The sequence below is a fragment of the Sinohyriopsis cumingii genome, chromosome 13, assembly GCF_028554795.1.
Source record: "Sinohyriopsis cumingii isolate HCF-2022 chromosome 13, ASM2855479v2, whole genome shotgun sequence".
Taxonomy (NCBI): domain Eukaryota; kingdom Metazoa; phylum Mollusca; class Bivalvia; order Unionida; family Unionidae; genus Sinohyriopsis; species Sinohyriopsis cumingii.
Genome location: NC_142973.1, coordinates 59,536,977 through 59,562,936, shown reverse-complemented (window position 1 = coordinate 59,562,936; position 25,960 = coordinate 59,536,977). Strand labels below are relative to the sequence as shown.

General features: G+C 38.3%; 1 protein-coding gene across 1 annotated transcript in view; it reads left to right on the top strand.

Moving 5' to 3' along the window:
- The first annotated feature begins 18,678 nt into the window (after positions 1-18,678).
- Positions 18,679-25,960, top strand: part of LOC149785667 (pleckstrin homology domain-containing family F member 2-like) — a 37,983-nt gene continuing 30,701 nt past the window's right edge. Inside the window, exons 1-2 of the mRNA XM_089979494.1 lie at positions 18,679-18,776; positions 23,237-23,301. Of these exons, the coding sequence (XP_089835620.1) occupies positions 18,764-18,776; positions 23,237-23,301 (78 nt within the window). The 5' untranslated portion in view covers positions 18,679-18,763. The remainder of the gene's footprint in view (positions 18,777-23,236; positions 23,302-25,960) is intronic.

The following is a 25,960-nucleotide window of genomic DNA, read 5'->3' as shown; positions in this document are numbered from 1 at the left end:
GTCCGAGAGTTATGCGTTGGTACTTTACTCTCTTTTGAATGGATATGTGTAGTGTAGCCTTTCAGTCTTTTTAGCGATTCTGAAGCGATAAAATCCGTGTGACAAAACTAGAATCGAGCTGAGGGCTGGGGTCACGCTTGCCCTCCTTGTGTTAATTTATAATACCGATAAGGTAATTTAGTGTTGTCAGAGATTTCATCTTAATATATTGATAAAACGTCAGACTCCTCTGGTTGAGCTACGGTCGGCAAAAGAGTTCTTTTGGCGATATATGCATAATATTTCCAGATCGAGTCCTATGTTTGGCGACCTCTAAACCCGCGTGGAATAGCACAACCTTTAGAACAAATATTAGTACCCCAACTTCATGAATAAATCACAGGAGTTCGATGTTTTATCATTAAAGTACGATGAAACACGAAATCACCATACCGACGCTATGTGTAACTGGTAGTTATGAAACTATATAATAATAATAATAATAATAATGAGGACTTTGTAGAGCGCCTAATCTTTAGAAGCTCTAAGCGCTTTACAACATTAGACAACACCTATAATATAAAAACTTATATGATGATATGATTACAAAAAACAAACACCATGAAATTAGAAGACATAAAAAAATGCTGAAAATATTGAAGGTAGGAAACATTATTAGGTCTTTAAGTTTGTTCTTGCAGTAGAAATAAGTGAGTTTTAAGTGCACTCTTGAATGGGATCACTGTGACTTTGTGTCTAAGTTCAGTGGGTAATTCATTCCACGTTGCAGGGCCCTCGTATGCAAAAAAAAAAAAAAACGTCCATATGACTTCGTTTTCATAATGGGAATAAGAAGAGAAGCGTAAGTTATCTTGCTTGTGTGTACACATGGGTGAGGTCGGATAGGTATGTTGGACTGGAGTCCGTCAGTGAAACGTAGCACAGAGAACAAATTTTGTGTTTGATTCAGGATCGAATGGATAGCCAGTGTAGGGTACAGAGCAGCGGGGAGGTGTGCTCTGATCGTGGTACTCTAAGTATGATCCGAGCAGCTGTGTTTTAAACTTTTTGAAGTTTCTGGAGTAGATATTGAGATGAACATGACAGAATTGAGTTACAATAATCCAGTCTTGAAAGTACTAATGAACATACAAGTGTTTTAGTGGCATAAGCTGAAAGATATTTGCCAATGGAGCTGAAGCGTCTCAGCTCAAGATATGCAGCCTTGCATATATTCATGACATGTTGGTGCAATGTGAGACTACTGTCCAGAGTAACACCTAGGTTTCGTACTGACTGTGAATTTAATGTTGATGTTACTGATATTTATTGTTTGAGGTAAAGGATGTGAATGAGAAAGTCTTTGTGTTCTGATCAAAATGGCCTCAGTTTTATCAACATTCATCTGCAGCTTGTTACATGTCATCCATGCTTTCACATCAGAAATGCACCTCTCTACACCTTGGATGGTAGCATCAACTTCAGTTGGGTGGCTAGATTTGTATATTAGGGTGTCATCAGCGTTGGTAAGACACTGGATGATGATCTATGTATGACACTTGAGAGCGGCTGAGTGTATAGAATGAAGAAAACAGGTCCAAGAAAAGACCCCTGTGGAACACCATAACATAGATTAACTGGGCTGGAGTGTATTCCATTTGCAGATACAATCTGTGTCCTGTTGACCAAGTAGGACCTGAACCACAGTAAGGCTGTATCATGAATGCCAAATACATGGTGGAGACGGTGAAATAATATATCATGGTCTATTGTGTCAAATGCTGCAGACAAATTAAGGAGGATGAGGACTGTAATCTTTACACTATCCAAAGCAGAGAGAATGTCATTAACTACTTTTAGAAGAGTAGTTTCAGTACTGTGGCATGGGTGATATGCAGACTGTACATTGCTAAAAAGACTGTTTGAATTCAGATGAGATACAAGCTGGGAAAGAACAACATTTTCTAAGATTTTTTATATGAATGGGAGATTAGAAAAACTGAGCGGTAGTTCTTTAAATCGTTGTGGTCTAGTGTTGGTTTCTTCAGCAGAAGATTTACAATGGCAGTTTTGAAAAATGATGGGAATTCCCCGGATGAGAGAGAGGTATTAATAACGTCAGTTAGTGTCGGCAGTGCTGGGTCTAAGCACTCAGACAGCAGTGATGTTGGAATTTGATCAAGTTCACATGACTTTGGTGCACTCTTCATCAGGATTGTAAGTACGAAATCCATAGAGACAGGTTCAAATGCTGCTAATGGTTCCCGCTGAAATACTGTATCCCAACTGTATGGTGACAACGAGTCAATTGAAATTGCGGTGTCAAGCTTATCTCTAATGGTTTGTAGTTTGTCACGGAAGAAATTTGCAAATATGTCTGGAAGGTCGGCTGGAGGGAAGGTAGCTGGAAGTGAGGTACATTTGTTCTTTGACATTAGCTTGTTAGTAATCTCGAAGAGCTCCTTGCAGCTGGAACTTTCCATGATCTTAGTAGTGTAGTGGGCTGATTTCGCTGCATGGACTATATTTGTGACATTCTTCTTAGCGGCCTCATACATTTGCTTATGAATAGTGAGTGGTGGAAAGCCAAAGCCTCTCAGCTTTACGGCGGTCTCTTTTAGCAGTGCGAAGCTGGTCCCTAATACTGCTATACCATGGAGAATACTTTTGAACTGATACTCTGCACTTGGTAGCTGGGGCATGTTTGTCGAGCAATGAACGCTGGCAGTTATCGAGTTGTTCTGCTGTAGGAGGTAAGCAAGTTGTTAGGTTTGCTTGGATATTATGCATTAGTTTGGTTCTATTTATCATACGGAGGTTCTCTTAGTAGCAGATAAAGTTGGAGGGTTAGGGACTGATACGTCGAGATGGCATATGATGCAAGTTCGTGGGATACCATGGAGGACCGTATAATGCTATCTTCAGGTCTATGAAGAATCCAGTCTAAAATGTGACCATGTTTGTGGGTGGGTTGGTTAATTGACTGTTTGAGGTTGAAAACATTAATGGAATCTAGGAGTTTTTATGTGTTTGGGTTTCCGGGACAGTCAAAGTGAAAGCTGAAATCTCCAAGAATAATCAGGTTGCCACCTATCGAATTTCCATAGTCCAGGAGATTCTGAAACTGCTCCAAAAAGAGAGATTCAGTCAGCTTGTTGTTTCTACTAGAAGGAGGGCGGTATAGGCAGAAAAAAATGGACTGACCTTTGCTTCAGTGTAAGTGTCGTTTGGACTAGTTCAAACGATCTGTGGTCGAAATTGAATGTTGTGGTGTGGTTAAGATGTTTGATGACGGAGTTCTTTGTGATGACAGCAATTCCACCTCCGCGAGAGTGGCGGGGGAACGAATTGATGGAGTAACCAGTGGGAGTTTGATCCGCGCACTTGGGCTCATCGCCTGATGTTTTTAGCCATGTTTCTGTCAGGAAAAAGACGTCGATATTCTGGTCGTTGATAAAATAAACTATTTCTGTGCGCTTTTCCAGTGGTCCTACTGATTGGGTATTGAATAATGCAATACGCAGAGGTATCTCTTGGATAGCTGACACAAAGGTTGACGATTTAATAGGGATTTAAATTAGGTTATCTAAATTAACGGTCGAATTTTTAAATTGTTGAGCCGAAAAGGTCATAAGGGAGATAACTGGAATTCTTCTTCATGTTCTACACCGGCCAGCTTTGAAACTACGTTTCTTTTTTCGCTTCTGTTTACATTTAAGTAATGATGAATGTAGTCCCAGTTCGTTTAGTCTAGAGCGCAATGTAGTGTGGAGATCCAAGGAGTGGTCATTTAAAGCAGTTAATGAGGGTCCATCATAGCATAACTGGGTTGACTGGCGAGTATCACGTGATGGCGGTTTGTTCCACAACAAAGAAAGTTGTAGCAGTGGAGCAAGACAGCTGAGAAAAAGTCTAATCGCTATCGTTTCCAAAACAAGGAGATGAAGAAACACATACGAACTGAACAGCCAATACATGATGAACACAATAACGTAGACGAAGACAGGCAACAAGCACATATATTATGAAAACGGCACAAAAAAAAACGGAACAGCTGCTTCAAGCCGGTTAAGCGATAGCAGCCATCTGTGGTGGTTAACCTTGTTGTAATGTTCAACACCACTGCAATAGTCCTTCAGACTGTTACGTTTATATTAATAGAATCGCAACAATCACTGTATTCTGTGTGCTGGATGACGTTGCAAAAAGCAAAAGATATTGTCTTACAACAGACCTTACTCCGGTAGTCGGCCTCGCTGTAGTGTTAACAGTAACGTAACAATTAACTTGATGACTATTCTGTGATTTAATTACAATAACTATAACAACCAGTCTATATGCAGCAGATAGCTTTACTGTACAATACATGTATAGCTGACATCGCTTAATTGATTTACCTTGATGTAAATGTTTATCTCAATTTAGTTGTTACCTACAGTTCTAGAGACAGTTAACGTTCATTTAAATGTTTACTTAATTTAAATTTACAGCATTACAATGATCACAATCATCAGTATTATCATCGTCATAGTCGTCATTATCAACACCATCGTCATCACTGAAATAAAAGCAACAACCTCGAACATTTCCAAAGTAAAGCAGTACCTGTACAGTTGATCCAAGCTTGTATATTTTATTATGTTTTTACAAGGTTCAAATAAGTATTCTGTGATTTTATCACCGGAAAGGATCCGCCACTGTTCATTCATTCATTTATTAGCCCCTTTAATCATTCATTCATTTATTTCTTGGAGAACAATAATTCATAAAGTCATGTGAGATCTTAAATACATGTCTGCCAAGATATTTCCTGTGTACACTTAAGTTCAGCTTGATATACCTTTTTCACACTGTGAACTTAAATGTTGACCAAAGTTAACAACAGTGTTTTACTGTAGTAAAATGACTTGTTCACTATAGTGCACTGCCTTGTTCACAAACGTAGTGCACTACCTTGTTCACAAAAGTAGTACACTGCCTTGTTCACAAACTTAGTGCACTACCTTGTTCACAAACGTAGTGCACTACCTTGTTCACAAAAGTAGTACACTGCCTTGTTCACAAACTTAGTGCACTACCTTGTTCACAAACGTAGTGCACTACCTTGTTCACAACATGTGTAACTTTGGAGTGCACTTCGAGTTTAAACAAATCTCAAAAGATTGCATTTTGTGCGTGGTTTCGTTCAGACGCCATTGCATGGAATAGTCACATGAATGCGTGACATTTCTCAGATAGTTAATATGTGAAAATGGTGTGAATATTATGATGCTTGATAATGACTTATCCGGTTGTAACGCGTATTCACAGTTAAAAATTAGGTTGCCTTTCCTGTTATTTGAGAAGTTAGACAGGGCTGATTCACTTGTTATGGTTTGCTCTACTGCAATTGTTATTTTGAAAATTAGCATAACGAATTATGGAAATAGATGCTGTTCCTAATATATAGGTTAGCATAACGAATTATGGAAATGAAAGCTGTTCTTAGTAGAAAGTTTAGGAAAACGAATTATGGAAATAGAAGCTGTTCTTGCATAGAAGTTAGCATAACAACTGTTCTCAGTGGCGTCACTAGGGTTTGTGTCACCCAGTGCAGTAACTCGTGGTGTCACCCCCATGGACTTCCTTCCATAACAGACCATACAAAAATTGTATAGACAGTTTGGTGTCACCCCCTCTGATGGTGTCACCCGGTGCTGTCGGCACACCCACCCACCCCAGTGACACCACTGGTTGGTGTCACCCAGTGCGGTAACTCATGGTGTCACCTCCATGGACCTCCTTCCATAACAGACCATACAAATTTTGTATAGACAGTCATTTTGGTGTCGCCCACTCTGATGGTGTCACCCGGTGCGGTCCGCATCCCCCTAGTAACGCCACTGGCTGTTCTTAGTAAAAAGGTTAGCATAACGAATTATGGAAACAGAAGCTGTTCCTATTTCAAAGGTTGTCTTTGACGGAATGATTAACTTTATTGTAATCATTATCCTTAATTTCAATGATGATGAATAACGTTTGTGTAATAGTTAACCTAACGTTTATTGTTTTAATGTTGTAGTTAAGTTTGCTGTTAAGGCAACCAATGAAAGAGATTAATAAATTCTGATATGACCGTTAGAGATGACTTTATTGAAACGGGTGACGTAAGTGTAATGATTGACCTCATTAGTTGTAATTATTAACCATCGTGTTATAATTAGGTTGCTCTGTTCTACGATAGTTCAAAGCGAGAACCTGCTATACTATCTGACCTTACCATGAGTGTCGACAAGCTCTGCTGGTTTATGGCATTGCTAGGATTGCTTCACTGTAGTAGTTGACAACCCTTGGATAGTAGACATTACTATGTTGTAATGAATATGCACAGTTTCATAGACGGTTGAAATTTCAAAGAGAAAATATCTGTTAACGACTCACGCTGATGGTTATACTCTCACGGTTATCATGCTTTTAACTTTACTGTAAAGACTGGAATGATTATTGGCCGAGTTACGATAGCAATTTGATTTTTATAGCTCTGTATGGCGACTGGTATGCACTACAATTGGTCAACAGTACTAAACCGTCAGCTACATTAAGGAACGGGTCCTTTAGTTAAGATATAACTGAACACGCGGACATTTGTATGACTATTGTTAAGGTATTATTCATGCTGATGGAAACTTTATTGTAACGGTACAATTCTCCCTGATGGATGACCTAGATGTACTGATTCATTTTGGTCTGAATGAGAGCGTAACTAAAATGATAGTTTGTTGCACATGAGTTGCCTTTCCTCAGTAAATGATACAAATTAAAAATCTAGTAGTATGATAATAGAAATGTATGATTTTTTAAACTGATCTATGTTAAAGCCTTCGTCCTGTTTGATTTTGTCCACACATCACATGGGAGTGCAAGCGACTTCGCACGTAATCCCGTCAAACAAAGTTACCAAGAGTCACATATGTCATGTAGAGTAATTCTTTAACCTATATCAGTAACAAAGTAAACATCTATATCATACTACTTACACGTCACTGAAACCATGATATAAATTCCGTCGACGTGATACGTACGTCCACAAGTACATGCACAGTTATAGGCATAATTACATGCACGTACACGTCCACGATCACGATTTGCATCACTGTACGCGTGGTGAACGAACTGATCACTTTTATTGGAATTGTATTATGCACACAATCTGAGCACACAAGTTTATCCCCATAAGTGAAGTTCTCATAAGGAACCTAACTATAGCCTTTGCTAGGCACTAGCAGACCGATGTATGTATGTATGCATGTATGCATGCATGCATGTATGCATGCATGTATGTATATATATATATATATATATATATATATATATATATATATATATATATATATATATATATATATATATATACATATGCCTATCTATCTATCTATCGATAGATAGATAGATATATAGATAGATAGATAGATAAACAGAAGATTCAGAGATTGATGCATATATTATAATTTGAAAAGAAATGAATGACTGTAAAACAGAACATGGGACTACCATGACTTGTACGTGAGAACAGGTGTGCTTTTAATCGAAGAGGTCTTTGAGGGGCTTTATGACACTGCTATGTGGGTGTATAAGTTAGACCATATCACCATTTCGTATCCCCTGGAACTGCCTAAGATGGTATTCTTTCCATGACAAACGAAGAACTTGAGATCATAAATTATTTAATGAAAGAGGAATCAATTGAGTGATTTCCATATCCTGACATAGATACAACCGCGTAGGCAATTTTAATGTAGACAGTTAGAAAGCGGACAACCCAACCTGCTACAGCATGTACATATAAGTGAATCACCTGTATCATCGGGTATTTTTATGAAGCTGACACGGGGGTCTCCAGGTGAATTTCAATGAGTCCACCATCGAAGAACTTCAAGGACTCAAACGTATGGTCAACAATAAGACTGTGAAGTTTTTCTTGCTCGCTGTCACGAACAAGGTCAACGCGGATACGTTTGTGGAGGTTCTCCATTGTTTTCCCAAACACAGCCTAATGAGTTTCAAGATATCTTTTTAAAATTCCTTGGTTGTCGCGATACGTAGGTCCGTATTAATCTCTATGCAGGGCGCCATCCGTACACTCTGGCGAAACTCTAATGCACAATGGATTTTGCATATCACATACCTAATCGCAGATATAACGGCAAATCACGTACGTGTACAGCTTATTTGCTCATAGTTCTCAGGTGCAGAATAAGATTGACACATTTTGTAGACTTGCGTCCTGAATCATCCACGATTTCACACTCATACAGGGGCAGCCACTCGCGGAGCACCGATAGCACTTTCAGTGCTTCCGCTTCCACCAGTAGGCACGGACTGTATGATCCCCAAAGAATACAGGCTATTGGCGTATAAGTACATGATATTAGTGGTTGGGAGGTCTAACTGTCCACATTAAGATAGTTCGCGAGGTATGTTAGTTGCTTCGGAAAGGCAATCCGGTTCGAGACTGTAAATACATTTCAAGACCATAATGGATATTTAACGCGACGTTGTTCGCCAGCGAAGAAAACCCGAACGAAATTGTTTCCGAGCGGGCAAACAGAGGTGGTCGTGAAATAAATTTGTATTTAAGGACGATCGTGTTCTTTCTAATCGCTATGGGAAGTTTTATTCCAGTTGTGCGTGTGGTTTAATTATTCAGTGTTCCTATGACTGATGGAAGTTCTTTCACCCGATCGCGAAGTTGCTCTGCGATCCGAGAGCTCTTCAACAATTTGAGCGCGTTCTGATTAATCGTTTCGAAAGTTTACGGTTAAATCATTTCACAATAGCCTGGTCGCCATACATATTGACATGTCTAATAAGAACATGCACCTTATGATTTGTTAACATTGCAGAAACGGCCCTGGGCAAATCTTTGCCCATATGTACTTCTAAAATTTTATCTAGTTCTGCGACCCAAGCTGATTCTTTAGACGACAACGAACGAGTCAACTTCTTTTTTATCTAGTGGCAACATCTATAATGATTTTCGCATATTTGTATCTGCGTCCGTGTACAGTAACATGCGAGACAAACAAAAAATCCTCCTGATGATCGAAGTTGGGAGTTCGCACATCAAACTTCAAAAGGACATCTTTCTTGTTAGGTAATTTTGTCACAATATTCGTCTGGTTAACCTTGCTCGAGGAACTCCGTGGGTGACCTTTTCTGTGATCGTTAACTTTTCAAAGGCAGCTTCAATGTTTCAATAACCGCGCAGACTGTAGTATATTGAGGCATGTTGCGTGTTTATTTGTTTATAATACGGCCAATAAGTACAATCTTAGTCTTCATTCCTCTTTTGATGATCCATCTAGAGATACTTTCTCCGAGGGTAGGATTAACTGCGCTCAATCAAGTCATGGGTGAGATCTCTATCTCATAGCATGCAAATATATCTCATGATATTTTGTACCCTTTATACACTATATCATATCGGTAATATTCAGCATATACATGATTTATAGGTTCTTCTCCGGGGTTTGGTAGGTTGCTAGAATCAAGTTGTACTTCCAGCCATGTTCCAGATACGCAGTAATTGTATTTAGGTCCCTGAGGAGCAATATATGTTTTTCAAAAGTGTATTTATTCCACGTTGTCTCAGGTAGTTTTGCTAACGCAGCAACGATATCAACACCAACTTGTAGACCCACGTTGGCGTCCACCGAATGACCTGGAAGGTCCCACACATCTAAACTTCGTTGCTATGCACCGGACGCAAGTTTCTGCCATGTCAACTACACCACTTCGTGTTTGAACCCACGTTGGATTTTCAGTATGGCATTGCACATACTATGAAAACGAAGTGATATTATACAACAATTGGCATTTAACATGGCAAAGCTGATTTCACTGTCGTTGACCTTTCTGCGCAGGCAGAGCTCAGACCACACAAGTATGATGACAAACTTCAAAACTCAATTTACGTGTTAATCATTGTCCCAGCCGGACCTGGAGAAACCCAAAAGTTGTTGGATCTGATCATGGGATGGTTAACATGAGATCGGTTTTATGTGATTGCGCTGTCGGCGGACAACCAACCATGTTGCGATGTACTCAAGGTTTCTACGGAGGAGCTTCAGTGGTCAAAGACGTCTTCCTCATCCACCATTTATTTCTTGTCCACAATCGATTAAGCCCCTCACATTGACGATCTTGAATCCAAACATGAATAATCTCGTTATGTACGATGTGATGTTTGAACATCAATGCAAGACCACTACAGTATTTTCCCGAGGTTGATACCAAAACACAGATGTGATCAATGTGATTCGTGCCTAATGCAACATATTCATGACATTTTGTGGCTTTAACACGCAAGGTCTTGTATACATTCACAAGACCTGCTGTGCCACTGGCCCTACGTGGAATGAGTTTCGAAAGAAGTTTTCGGAGGTCAACCGATTCCTCAAGATCAACATGACCAACACTTCTGGAAAATAGTGATCCAGTATGAACATAACAACTTAAACGACTACGTTAAATATACTTTCAAAACCTGCAAGTGATACAATAGAAGAGTATCGGGAGCGGTGCCGTTAAACTGTTCGCAAACACCTGTAACAGATTTATACAGTTATAACCGACCGCATACGTGTCAATGATATCAACGACATTTTACAGTCGAAACAAACTGCACGGGAAGATCTCAAAGAATCTTCAAGAAACGTTTGCACCGGTAATCAACCCGACAAAAATGATTGTAGCCAGGTAACTGGGAAATAGGTAAAGAAAGTTGCGAATACCAAGGAGGCGATGGTGGCAACAGAATAAGAATCGTGTCCGGTTCCTGAGACAGCCAGATGCATCGAAAAAGTGTTAGCGCACATGGAGAGATTCCAAAAAGGCACATGGTGACGTGTCCATGATGTCAGACTTTCGCTTAAAAATCCTCTATGCCAGCCACGACTCATATATGAGTCAATAACGAAAAAACCAAAACATGTTAATGAGCGAGGTCGCCGGTTAATGTTTTTTAAAACAAAAAAAAAAAATGCCCATAAGGGAACACAGTATGTGTTTGACGAAAACAGTAGAAAGTAAAAGATATATGTAGTAAGTTGGTATACAGGAAAGTTACTGGGTTTAAAAAAGTCACTGGTAAGTTGTTTGATTTTTATAACACAATACTTGATACTGTTAAAGCTGGAGATGCTCACGAAGGCACGTAATGTTTGTAGACTTTCTGCAAGATATAATAGAGAAGGCAAGACTGATGAAATAACCTCGCGCATGTCCAGGAGAATATGAAGTTGGGCCATCATACGAACCTCCTAAACCTTCTGATAAACAGAAAGAATCGAAAACATCAGCACCAACACGCGAATATTTATATATGCCTCCACCGGCTAAAAGCTTTCGAATTTGCTAACTTTCTAAGAAAAAAGAAATAAACAGACAGGTAGCGGAAGAGACAAACTGTGCATATATGAAGATTAAAGCAACAGCAAAACGACTTGTAGCTACATCGCCTGTTCTCCAAACAGAAAAGCAAGAAAGACATGTAACTTCCCAAACTCAAGAGCAACAAGGGTATGTACCTGCAAGAAACGAATGATAATCTGTCACACTTTTCACACAGCATTGTTCAGTATTATGACATATTCCTGAGAGAAGCAATATACGAAGAGCCGAAAGAACGATTCAATGGCGAATCACATGTATAACTGTCAAAAACTTTATAACGTTCAAACTTTTATAAGCGAACATTTCGACACGCTTCACTCATTACTCTCGACTAAATATGCACCGTATACAGTTAGCATCACACGGTCATACGTATGAAAATTCTCGGTTTGACTAAAGATGTTAAAGAGATTTCCCTAAACCAACAAATTAGGCGTATAGGACGTGGCGGATATGGATACCATATTGCTTCAGACATTGTCAGAATTATCACAACGATTCAGATCAATTTAACCTGTGATGCCATCACTGGCAGTTACAAAAGCGGAGTTCTCTGCTAGCCTAGCTTCTCAGGGTTACATGCTGTTTGGGTTGTCTCGCCACCTCTCTTTGTCGGATTTTGGTCAAAGCCACGGATTGGCTGCGTAGGTATGCAATGCATTGAGGTCTTCCCAATCTGTGGAACCCGGTGATTTTCTCTCTATTACACCCGCGACGTCTGTGTATCTTGCATGTCACAGCGCAAATATTCGTTTTACTCTTGCGGACCTGGATGGGTACATACTAGATCTCCATGAGGAAACCTTGATAATACAGTTGTGCATTAGAGATCGACCTGATATTTTAACGCAGTGACTGTCATATGTGGAGTGTAATACCTACGCGTGTTGCTAACGCGAGAAAACCCGTTTCACTGACATATTACGGAAATGGTCAGGGTTTTGTGTACAGGCGTACCGTTGATGCTCGCGGAGCTGATCTCGTGCATTGCACCAATAGCTATGCGAGTGGTTTAAAATATCTGAGATTGCAGGCGGTGCATCGACTATGACTCTTAGCAACTGGAGCACCACCAATGGTTCCAGTTACACTACCATCAACAGCGAGAATTCCAACTCCGGTTAGTAAAATCATTAATAAAGCTACTCAACAGCGTAAAAATTATTAAAATGTTACAAAGGGAAATGGATTCCAGTTGTAAAATGTGATAGACGAAACCAATAATGTATAAGGAAAAAATGGAACAGTTCAAAGATGCAATCGATACCGCTTGGGACATAGGAGCGTCTGTGATGATAGATCTGAGCACCAAAGATTTTCAGTGTTCATACCCGGCTGGGGACCTCAATCCATTAAAAATTACAAGTGCAGGAAACATCTCGGTTTTTTTCTTCTGTGTAAGGCATTCCTGGAAGCTGAGGGAAAATTTATAAGTTTTAGTAATGCTAATTATGCTGATGATATTATGGTTGGATTTGTTAACAACTGCATCATGTTGTTGTTTGACAGTGCGCGCTAATCTATCCATGGAAATTAAATCGAAGCAATTTTAGACACAGATGACATTGCCACGACGACAACAGATACAGCGATGATTATGCAACGTCTTTTAGCCCGCCTATGATGTTTTACAAAGACTAACACGATGATGCAGATCACTGTCACATTTGCTTAGCCCCAGTTAGTAAGTCGTGTATAAACCAAGGTATTATTACCAGCTATGGTTTCATGTAAGAACATTTCTGCAGGCTAGAGGTAATCTCTTACGCAAGGTGACCGTGACCAGAGAGACCACCCAGCATATTGAATGGGCACAAGCGTTAGATCGAGCGACTTCCCACCTTTGTTACAAAGATCAGGGGAACCGCGAGGGACAGGGCGTGTTCTCAATCCGTCCCCACGTAGATAGACAGCGAGAAGGGACATTGTCCGCTAAGTTTGATTGGATCGGGTCAAAACGACATCCAGTCGGAATTGAAATAGAGGGTGTGATAATAATTTCGATCTGAATTATAATTTTTAACTAGCAAGCGAACATTTAGTTTCGCATAGGAAGATTGCTGAGCAATATAGGGTTACTCCCAGAGTGCCACTCGTAATTTGACGATACAACTTTAGATTCTAAGGAAAGACAAAGCTTCGTAAAGGTCAGTAAGTTATTTGCTCCATTTTTGCAGAATATTATGGGATTGTAATTGTAATTATGGGTAATATGTATATGTAATCACTAGGATCGTTTAGTACTTAGTGTTTAATTTACATGCGTATTTGAGAAAAGATTTTGAGTATTATGAAGAGAATCATGCAGATTGTTTGCTTGCGGTCAGAATTAATTTTGTAATTCGCTATTAGGTTAGAATATACATATGCTTGATTTGTGAATTAGAAAATCGTTGAAGTGTGTAAGATTAGTTAAGATGGATGTATGGATATATCAGAGCATGTATATTTGAATATCTGTGTACTTTATTTGAGTTGTAAAGAAATGCGTCTAATTGCTGTGATATTGTTTAGTATAATGGGATTAGGAATATGTACTGATGTGACTCAATTTATTGATGAATATATGAGAATTAATTGATACTGTGCTCTTATTACGACGTTGTTTTACCGTACAAGAACATATGAGTATTTCGATGTGCAGTATGTCGTGACGTCGGTGCCGCTGACGGCAAAGTTATGCTGTCAATATTAGCATTGTGGATGCCTGTGCTAATAATCCCTGCACGGACCACAAAATCACGTTTGTTGTCATTTATGCAGTTTGGAACAGACAGCTTCAACGCCGTCGGTTCTCGCGGTCCCAACAGACTCGAAGCCATTTATTGCTCTTCATGGACAGTTCACACCTCACATAAGTACACAGAATGGTCTTATCGGACCAAAACATGTGTCTTTGCATTTCAGAAAGAAGTTTGAGCTATCAGTCAAACACGTAATGCGATGATATTCGATAAGTTATGAGTGTCTGAAGTTTTTCTTCGGTTAAACCCATTGAATAAATTTTACTTAACGTTGACGACATTCATGTCGCACATGTACATCACAAGCTATGCTCATTTATGGATCAGCATCAAAACATACTCGGGTCTGAATAATTACTGGCACGAGGTTACTACGTTCTACCCGAAATGTTTACTTCTCGTTGGAACACCTAGATCTGTTTAAGCAGTCTGTGGTTGACGTGTACTTTCATGCCGGTTTAGGCGAGCCGGTTCCCGCCAGTTACAGATGGATTGCTGTGATCGTCTCTTTGATAATTTTGTCTTGTTGAAGAGCCAGTAGATGATTGAGGATCAGTGACTCGTACAGTTTAAGAGAACTCGTACAGTTGAAGTAATTCAACCTGCTATGTTTTCAAATAATAATGTATCACGAAGAAGACTCGTCTTAGCCCAGAGCAGCTTGCAAAAATGAGGAGCGCAATACGAAACGATTGTGGTCATACTCAGGCTTTCTCCTATAAAGTTAACTAGAATTATCCCCGTGTGATTGACAGAAATGCAACGTAATCAGATTAATGTGGCTAATCAAATAAGCATCTCGGTGGCATTAAAATTATCCAAGTTAGAGATGGCACAAATGGAAACAAAACCGTGGAATAGTTCTACTTCTCACTATCATTCCAGCGTTATCAGCTGCGGCTACCGTAGTTCCAAAAGCGGCTGCGTTAGGGACCGTCGGAACTGCATTTGGAATGGCTCCAACCCCCCTCTCCTTAAAAAAATAAGAAACAAACAAAAAAAAAAAAGACAACAAAACAAAACAATAAAAGAGGTTGGAGGCCGATAGCAACTGGCGTCGCATGCGGTGCAAGTAATATAGTCTCTCTACGGCAGCATTCTTGAATACTTATCTATTCGGAACTTTGAAAGTAGTCTCAATACAATTACGAAGTTATACTTGATTTCTATTGAGGATAAAGAAGTAGCAATGCTGAGTTCGATAACGTGTTGGTGGAAATGGAAAACCATGGACGTCTCCTATCATGGAAACGAAACCAGGACATTAACGACCCTCATTTAAATTTGCTTAAATCGAGTAAATGTTTGCAAGTGTACTGAGGCGTCTCATAAGACATTCACTTATGGTTTCGGGATTTGGAACTAAAATCATCACTCGTATGGTTTCATAATCAAGTACAAAGATGATAACGGTTTGTTTGGTTAAAAACTTCTACCCAGCCTGACTTTCCTCTCGCATGAGCTCCTCTTGGTGACTTTGTGAGGCCGGTTCGCGTGCGAGCTGGCATGCACTTGCGTGTGATGTGAGAACAAAGTAAAGTCATGGAGTGAGGGTGGTGGTTTGAAGTCTTTGACCTAGATGGGTAATATAATTGAAAACTGCCACTATGATACTACTTATGCAGCAGAGAAGAATAATTAAATGGGAAATATCAGACAATAATTTTATAATATAAAAAAATGCCCTTTTTCTAATATTCGGCCTACATTTTCTATATTAATAAAATCATTTAATTTTTTTTTAAATATCAGAAATTGATTTTCTAATATCAAAGAATTATTTATAATATTAGAATAGTATATTGTAACATTAGAAAACCAAAAACATTTTCAAATATTAAAATCATCGCCACCAACCAAGTACCAGATTTTTGTTTTGCCAGTTCCCAAGCAATGTTTTTCTCTCCTTGATAAGTCAGTATTTCGGGAGTTACAAAAAAAGACACGTAACATCGAAGCGTCAGTTAAAAGTCAGTTAAAACGACATTACCATCTTCAAAGAGAAGATATCAACCTATGTAAATGTGGACATTTTACTTGTGTATTTAGTTTCTAAACTCATGTAAAATGCAATGATGTATCAAGATGCCACTATTTTAAACTATTTCTGCATTTTGAACAAACCACGCAACATTCATATTGTTGAAGTCTTTAAAATATTTGCTGCAAACTATAATATTCCTCTTTTTTATTAACCCCCCCCCCCAGCAAAACAACAATAACAGCCTGTATTATATATTGTAGCACGAATAAATTAAATACGTTAAAAGCAACCCACCCACCCACTCCCTCATAAGGTACAGTATTATTCTACCGATTAATGAAAACGTATCAAACTGAATTACCGCATATGCTCGATAATTTGCCAGAAAGCACTGTTATCTTTCTGACCCACTATTCTGGTGTTCTAATTGTTTGTATAAACATGAAGCCAGCGAACTTCATCTGTCAGAGAAATTCATATATTGCTTCATATAGAAACGCGTATTGGTCGTGCTTATTCTTGTTGTCGCAGCTGCTGCTAACGATGATGATGATGATGATGATGATAACTTGTTGTTGCTGTGTTCATTGGTAATACTAATAATGATATTATTATTGGTGTTACTTCCTGGTGTACTGATATAGAAAATGAACAAGCATATCATCTTAACTTATTAAATCTCTGTATTTACTCGTCTAGTTATCATCTCTCATTCTATCTAAGGCACAATTGTTGATTTTATTTTGTTGTTTATTTAATTACAGTTACAAATGCCGGATAAAACTTGGCCGATGATAATTAATTGATGTATGTATGATGTAAAATTACGAACTTATTCGACTGCCAATTGCGTCGATAGACAGGGGATGTAACTCGCGCCTTCAACCTTTACTCTATCTTTGTGATGAACCTTGGACTTTTCTGCCTTATCTTATAGGTAGCGCCGACTTCTAACATTAGAGATTGCGATGAGTTGTTTTTCCAAGAGACGAACACATGCTCCAATTTTCTAACATTACAAAATGATTTAAAAATAGACTCTGGGGAACGTCAAATAGATTTTCCATAAATGTTGATTTTAATTAACAATTTCGACATGGCATCGTCCACGTCATTCAACCAATCAAGAGCGGCTATCTGACTCGTTCAAGTAGGTGAATAACTCAGTTTTTATCCTTTTTCACTTTGTCTTTGATAGCGAAGAAAATCTTTCCTGCATGCTGTTTTTGTTTTGAAACAAAATATTTATAATTAATAACATGTTGAAATACATTCCCAAGATTTCCCGAGATTCATTTTGAGAAATTCTATGATGACCAAATTAGGCACTTGAAAGGCAGTATGAAGGATGAGACCTAAGTCAGCGCTGTCCAACCTTTTACACCATGGGCCACTGAAAAATGTTTTTTCTTGAAGCCGAGGGCCGCAGCAGAAAGCTGAAAAGCAACGACCATATAGCTGCTCGATCTCTGGCGGGCCATTTAAAATCAGCCCGCGGGTTGGACAGCACTGCCCTAAGTAAACCACAACGAAAGCCTGCTGTAGCGCTTATGACGAAATTATCAATATTAAAAAAAAGAAGAAAATATTGATTAGTCATACATGTCATGTAGGTGTTAAATATAGACGATTTCAGTAATGGGTGTCCTTTGTGGGAATTTGATTACACATAGTACATAATCACTTCGTTTTTTTTAATTATCTTACTACATCCATATTTTAGAAGGTCATTATTTATGTCACAATGAAACTTGTGATTGGTCCAACGTACTCTAGGCCTATGCTTGACCCAGTTTAACCGCTCTGGTGGCCTAGTGGTTAGAGCGTCCGCCTCAGATGTGGGAGGTCGTGGGTTCGATCCCCGGCCGAGTCATGCCAAAGACATAAAAATGGTACTAACAGCTGTCTCGCTTGGCGCTCAGCATTAAGAGGTTAGTGTTAGGACGATGCCCCAGTGCTAGACATCACTATAAACTGCCATACTGCAGACATCGTAGCGACATGACTGAAAAATTGTTAAAGCTACATTAAAAATCCGAATCACACACACACACACACACACACACACACACACACACTTGACCCAGCTTAGACCTCCATGTACATAGTTACTGCTGTGAAATAGTAACTTTCAGTAATTTTGGTCTGGAAATTTTTGATGACATTTAAGGTGCAGGGCATTCAACAAGCAAGATTTCATAGATTTTGGTTAAACTATATTAGTGTAAAATTTTAAAACAGTTAATGTTTAATTTAATTTTAACATACGTCCTGAGAACCACACTAAAATTGCTCACGTTGCTGCTTGGCCTACAAAACTTAGGGATCAATCATTTCATTTTTTGGGCGTGATAATCTTTGGCATTGTTTTAAAAAAGAAAACACAATCCGCTTCCCAAATAGCTTGAAAAAAAATATTGTTGACATGATTAATATAAAAAAATAATGTTAACAATTATATATGCTCAAAAATATTACTGAGATCAAAGAAAAAAAAAAAAAAGAAGAATTATCCTGGTTCGAAAAGAAGTCAATGATCTCCACAACAAAAAGATAAAGTTGTAGGTCCCTTACGTTGTTGAGCATCACGTATGGCGAAGACGGAAGCGATTTGGAACGCAAAATGGATCGCTTAGGTAAAAAGTGGGCGAAAAATTCATTTTTTAGTGTTCATTTTAATGGACCAGAACAAAAACCGATGAACAGGAGACACTTTAAAATTTCATTGGGTGTAGTTCGACAGTGTGTTTTTAACTTTTTCTTTTATAACGTAACTATAAACGATTTTGCTGTGCGTTTGGCTGGGAGGTGTGATAGCAAGAGTGAATTCTGACTCATTTTCACGTGTAGTCTAAAGTTTTACAGAACTTGGAAATCATCACACAGTAAATGCTTAGGATAACTTAGTTTTTTTCCGGAAGTTTCTTAAACTTATAATCTTTTGAAAAAATCAAACCAGCATCAAACTGGGGGTGGGGGAAAGGAGAAGGTGCTATATTAAGCCTTAAATTAAGGGTCTTTTGACGCTTTCGATGAAAGATTATGATTATAAAAGAAGCCTTTATAAAAGAAATATAACAAGAGTATCTTTATTATAATCAACATAAGAACAGAATTATTGTGGTATGGGCAAACCCCTGGCAGAAGATACGGTAGAAATGCTTACATGTACCACCATGTCGGTAAATTCTGCGCGACGGGTAATTCTGCGCAACGATACGTCATTTATGTAAACATTGGACCACGTGTTATTTTGGGTCAAAATCCATTTTGTATCAAGAAAGAACGATAGTACTTTAATTAAGAAAAGTGATATTCATAAAGTGTACAAAAATAGCCCACATTTCAGCTTGAAATGCATATGAAAATGTGATTTCTAATTGTCAACATGACCTTCAACCTATAACCCAGAAAATCCTGTTTACTATGTATCTTTTAGAATCATACAAATAAATACATAATATAAAAGATGTAAATTTATACCTTAAAAAAATTCTGCATCTTAATCCAAGTTTCCAATTTTGCAAGAAGTTAAACCACGCATACAAAATCGTCTGCTTCCCAATGTGTCAACTTGCCACTAGAATGGGATTCTCAAGAAATTCCCTGGCGTATAGTCTCTTTCTAAATTCTTTAGTAATTTTCCCCTATAAACATGACATTGTAAACACACTGCATCCATTCATTGTTGTTTCTCTTCCAAATAATAGCCTATTTGTTATAAACTGTTGAACTTGACTAATTTTTTTACAGGATCAGTTTTGTTGTTGTTGTAGGGTTTGACGCCATTTTTCAGCACACGATAGGCTATACATGGCGGCCAGTATTAATGGTGGAGGAAGAACCTGGGAAAACCCCAGAAAGAACCACCGACCCTCGAGAAGCTACTGGCAAGCTTTCTCGCATACCCACATTGGCTGAATCTGAGACTCAACCCCCACACAGACAGAGGTGAGCTGGCAGTGATCCGTAATGGAGTGTTTTAGACCACTCGGGGCCCTCAGGATCAGTTTAGTTTGCTTAATATCTCTTGCCATTTATTGGCATTGTTATGTTGAATTTTGTAAAACTAGCTATAAACCTGACCTAATTACTCAACCAAAATGCTGACAAAAACAGTCCAAAGTAATATATTTCATTTCTGTAGCCCGATAGATAAACATTACATCTTTTCAAAGCTGTGCACAGAATAGGCCGACATATCGCAAGTCATGAAAACACAGGGGTCGTATCCCGTGTGTCCAAAATTAATATTATTTTGAACAGAATATTCTGGTGACAATTGCCTCTTTTCAAATGGTAAGCATTGCAGTATTTTATTTTAGTGAATCGGTCGAATTTGGTATGCATTTTGCTTCAGTATTGGAGACAGAAACCTTAAGTGCTCAGAAATGCTCAAAAGCATTGTATTTGCTCAAAAGTACTAAAAATGTTCATATCTTAAATTCATATCTTAAATAAATTAGATTTGTTTGTAAAAGAATTGAAGAAAGTAGACTCATGAAAAAATCATGATCTATTGCTGGACTTGAAATTAGCAGTAGTCTTCTATCCCAGTGCTAGTAACTTTGTTGTTGGACTAGAAGTTTTCATAATTTAAATAGTCCAATAGCTAGTTAAGTTGTCGACAACCAGCTTCTCAGACTACTTGTTCTCTGGGCTACAAAGAAATTTATGTTAAAGTCTAGGCCTGCAGCTGAGGTAGGTATTTACCTGAATAACTTTGAGATATGAAACATGCTGGCATGTTTATTTTGAACTTTCTGTAAATACTAGTAGCATGATTAATATTCAGCCCCATTCGGGGGCTAATCACCTATGGGAATATTACAGATCTCCATGCTTGTATAAAAAAAACGTTATTTGTGTGAGAAAGCAAAGCACATTAACTATGAATGGGGAAAAACACTGTTTCTGTCTGCACTTAATTATTATTCATATTGAGTGAGCACTCGCCAATCCATCATGAATAACAATAAACTTTTGAATTCAGTTATCAAAGCTTGTATAGTGTCATGGCAGGCCAGCAGTGTTATTTTTCCAGCAAGGTAACCAGCTATGAGGCATATGGGCATTAATTATTTGTCAGGATACCTGATACAGTATCCTTCTTTTAATCTATTTAGTTTGACCATGTGTTAGTTTGTGTTAATACAGTTATGTCTTTACAATGTTATCTTTGTGTCCTATTTGCAGCATATTCACATGTGCAGATCCCATATGTGCTACGTTTTAGAAGTGTACATTTTGCACACAATGTTATGAAAAGAGTATACTTGTAATTACCAAGTGATAAAATTAGTGCAGAAGGGTACATTTATCCAGTGCTAAAATAAAATCTGATGGCCCCATAGCTGGGGGCTACTCTAATTCCAGATCAGGCCCATCTTGAACTCAAAGTGAATTGCCTATCAGGCTTGTGGAAAACTAATTTGCTTGATAAAAGTTTTGATTGCGCTGATGAAATGCAGAGTTGATATTTTTTCAAGTTGTTGAAAGACTTGGAATTATTAATATTTATCTCCTTGTATCCCCCACACTCTTATGAAGATCATCTACTTTCCATATTTCTATTGGAAGCTGTAAACTTTGTGTAAAAAGTGATGACCTATGAATGGTAAAACTGATTGCCAAAGTACTCACTTGGCTTTAACATACATGTGATTCTGCTTGCAATAGGACAAATCAACTGTTTTTAAGGCCATCTACCAACATACTGTTTCATAGTTAAAATCTACTGCTTTGGAAAATTCATTTTTTCTCCAAAACATTCTTAGAAAACATTTTTAGGTGTTCTGTCCATGGATTATATATTCATGCATTATAGAAGCCATCTAGAACCAGTCTACTGGGCACTAGAACAACAGGCGTTGCAGCTGGTACAATGATGCTTGACAGAGCAGCAAGATTACGACTAGTGTATACATGACAAGCTGTTAATTGATTACCATACTGTTGTAATCTGGAGAGTTTAAGCCAGATGTGGGATGTTTTTTTTAGGTGTTGTAATTAATAAAGGGATTGCTTGCCAGTAGCTTCTTGTGGGTCGGTGGTTCTTCCCGGGGTTTTCCTGGGTTCTTCCTCCACCATTAATACTAGCCGCCATACATAGCCTATCATGTGCTGAAAAATGGCATTAAACCCCACAAGAACAACAACAACAACAACAATAATAAAGGGATCAAAGGTAGTCTATGATGGCCTTTGGTTTTTCTTGGGTTCTTCCTCCTCCCATTTTATACTGGCTGATAGGTATAGCTTATTGTATGCTAAATAATGGTGTTAAACCCCACAACAACTACAACAACAGTGATATAAAAGGTATCAAAGGTGGTCCATGATGGTCTGTGATTTTTCTTGGGGGTTTTCCTCCTCCTATTTTATACTGGCTGATAGGTATAGCTTATTGTATGCTAAATAATGGCGTTAAACCCCACAAAAGCTACAACAACAGTAATATAAAAGGGATCAAAGGTGGTCCATGATGGCTTCTGATTTTGGCAGAAACATTTGTGTAGTATTATGATTGTTTTATCGTGTTTAAATTAGTCAAGATGTTTTAGGTTAAAGTTTAATGAATAATAATTAAATTGTCCCTTGCTCATGCGTACACAAGAGTAATGCAACATTGGTCAGAATACTAAGCAGTACCTATGCTCATCTGCAAAAGCGTAAAGAGAAACTGTATAATGAAAGAAACACTTCAGTTGCTAATGAACATCAATGCAACTGATCTAATGAGTAAGAACATAACAGCAGCTGGACAATGGTAACCGCCGATCATCATGACCTGGAGGAAAACATTGATTTAAACAAGATATTATGAGATCAGAATAAACACACATCATTTAATATGATTTTTTTTCATGTTTAAAATATAGCAACTGCAACAGAATGCAACATGATAGTTTTTAAAAAATGGTGGCCTTTTGGATGTGAATGACTACAAGTTTGCCTTTTTAACGGACTGCTGTTGACACCCTAAATAGCATATATTTGACTGTATTATGGTAAATTATACAATCAGGTAACTTTGTATTGTAAGAATTGCAAGCAAGAAGAAGCAAAATATTTTCACTCGTCTTTTTCATTGCAGTAAACAGTGAAGCAAATGCTAGAAGAATTGCCTGTGTGGAACAGTGCTTTGGCAGCTCAGGGCAGGTAAGAAGTGTATGTCACTAAATAGCATACTTTATTTTTGGACATTTAGTTTGTCCCAAAGTTATCTTTGTTCCATGTTTAATGCTATGAATATATCGTAAATTAGCTATGTATATAGCTATTGTACAAAAGCCTTACCCAGTAACTTACAAATTCTTTATACTGCACGTAAGCCCAGCCCAATAAACTTCATGTGCTTGATACTACACAACAGTCCAGTCCAGTAGCTTTCATAACAACCCAGCCCAATAACCTTCATGTGTTTGATACTACACAACAGTCCAGTCCAGTAGCTTTCATAACAACCCAGCCCAATAACCTTCATGTGTTTGATACTACACAACAGTCCAGTCCAGTAGCTTTCATAACAACCCAGCCCAATAACCTTCATGTGTTTGATACTACACAACTGTCCAGTCCAGTAGCTTTCATGTACTTCTTACTCATGACAGACCAACCTAATAACCTTCATGTTCATGATACTACACAACAGTCCAGTCCAGTAACTTTCATGTACTTCTTACTCGTGACAGCCCAACCTAATACCCGTCATGTGTTTGATACTACACAACAGTCCAGTCCAGTAGCTTTCATGTACTTCTTACTCATGACAGCCCAACCTAATAACCTTGATGTTCATGATACTACACAACAGTCCAGTCCAGTAGCTTTCATGTACTTCTTACTCATGACAGCCCAACCTAATACCCTTCATGTTCATGATACTACACAACAGTCCAGTCCAGTAACTTTCATGTACTTCTTAATCATGACAGCCCAACCTAATACCCGTCATGTGTTTGATACTACACAACAGTCTAGTCTAGTAGCCTTCATAACAACCCAGCCCAATAACCTTCATGTGCTTGATACTACACAACAGTCCAGTCTAGAAGCCTTCATAACAACCCAGCCCAATAACTTTATGTGCATGATACTACACAACAGTCCAGTCCAGTAGCTTTCATGTACTTCCTACTCATAACAGACCAGCCCAATAACCTTCATGTGCTTGATACTACACAACAGTTCAGTCCAGTAGCTTTCGTGTACTTCATTCTCAAAATAACCCAACTTAATAACCTTCATGTACTTGATCCTGCACAATAGTTCACTCCAGTAGCCTTCGTGTACATCTTACTTATAACCACCAAGGCTGATAACCTTCATGTTCATGATACTACACAACAGTCAAGTCCAGTAGCTTTCATGTACTTCTTACTCATGACTGCCCAACCTAATAACCTTCATGTGTTGATACTACACAACAGTCAAGTCCAGTAGCCTTCGTGTACTTCATTCTCATAATAGCTCAACCTAATAACCTTGATGTACTTGATACTACACAACAGTTCACTCCAGTAGCCTTCATGTACATCTTATTTAAAACACCCAAGGCTGATAACCTTCATGTGCTTGATACTGTACAACAGTCCAGTCCAGTCCAGTAGCTTTCATGTACTTCATACTTATAACAGCATAACTTGATGACCTTCATGTACTGCATATTGCATGAGATTCCAATCTGAACCTTCATGTACTTCATATTGTACAACAGTCCACACAAGTTACCTTTATGTACTTCATTTACTGTATACCACATAACAGCCCAACCCAATAACCTTTGTGTGCTTAATATTCCATAGAAGTCCAACCATACATGCTGTGTTGGTTATAGTTCAGTAGTTTATAAACCAGAAGAGCTTATGGGATACCCTGTTGATTGTCATCCATCTATCTGCTAGCACATTTTTTTTTTATCACTACTTCACCTAAACTTCCAAAAGGATTTCCTTAAAGCTTCACATACATTCATTTCAAAGTCTAGTTGGCTGTAAATGAAAATGGTTTCACTGTGACATCCAATATAGCCACTGATTGGCCTCCTTGAAATTACTGTTAATGCTTCAACTTCTGAATGGATGGTCATGATCATATCGGCATGGAGTGTTTACTGAGGGACATTGGATGAAGACCAGTTGGTTCTAAATAAAAATGGTGCTAATCTGACATCCAGTGTGGCCACCATGGGAGTCATCTTGAAAATCTTATCACTGCTTCTCATGATTGGAAAGTCATTTTGATACATGGTTTTCAACAGAAGACTTCCTGGTGTGATCAAGTATTTTAAGGTGCTTGCCTTAATCAGTAAATGCTATCTCACCAATGTCCACATGAGTTTAAGTCTCAGGGTTGGCCAATGTTGGTATTTGAGAAAGCTTGCCAATTATTTCCCGTAGGTCAGTGGTTCTTACTGGGATTTTCCTGGGTTCTTCCTTCACCAGTTACACTAGCCGCCATGTATAGCCTATAATGTACTGAAAAATGGCAAACCGACCAAACAACACAAGAAGACTTGTTATGATACCTAGTTTATTCTGTATACAAATGGAATCTATCTGATCTCCAATATGGCTGCTGTGGTGGCCATCTTGAAAATCTTATTGCTACTTTTTTGTACGAATAATCATAATGGCATAGGGTTCGCACCAAAAAAGCTTCTTATGATTTCTTGCTGGTCATAATGAAAATAGAAAACCTCAGAAGCCATCAAGAAGACCATTTTATCTCTGTTCTTGCTGAACAGAATGTCATTTCCACATGTAATTTTTATGAAAAGACTTCTTGTGCAGTCTGTTTGGTCCTATTGAAAACGGTG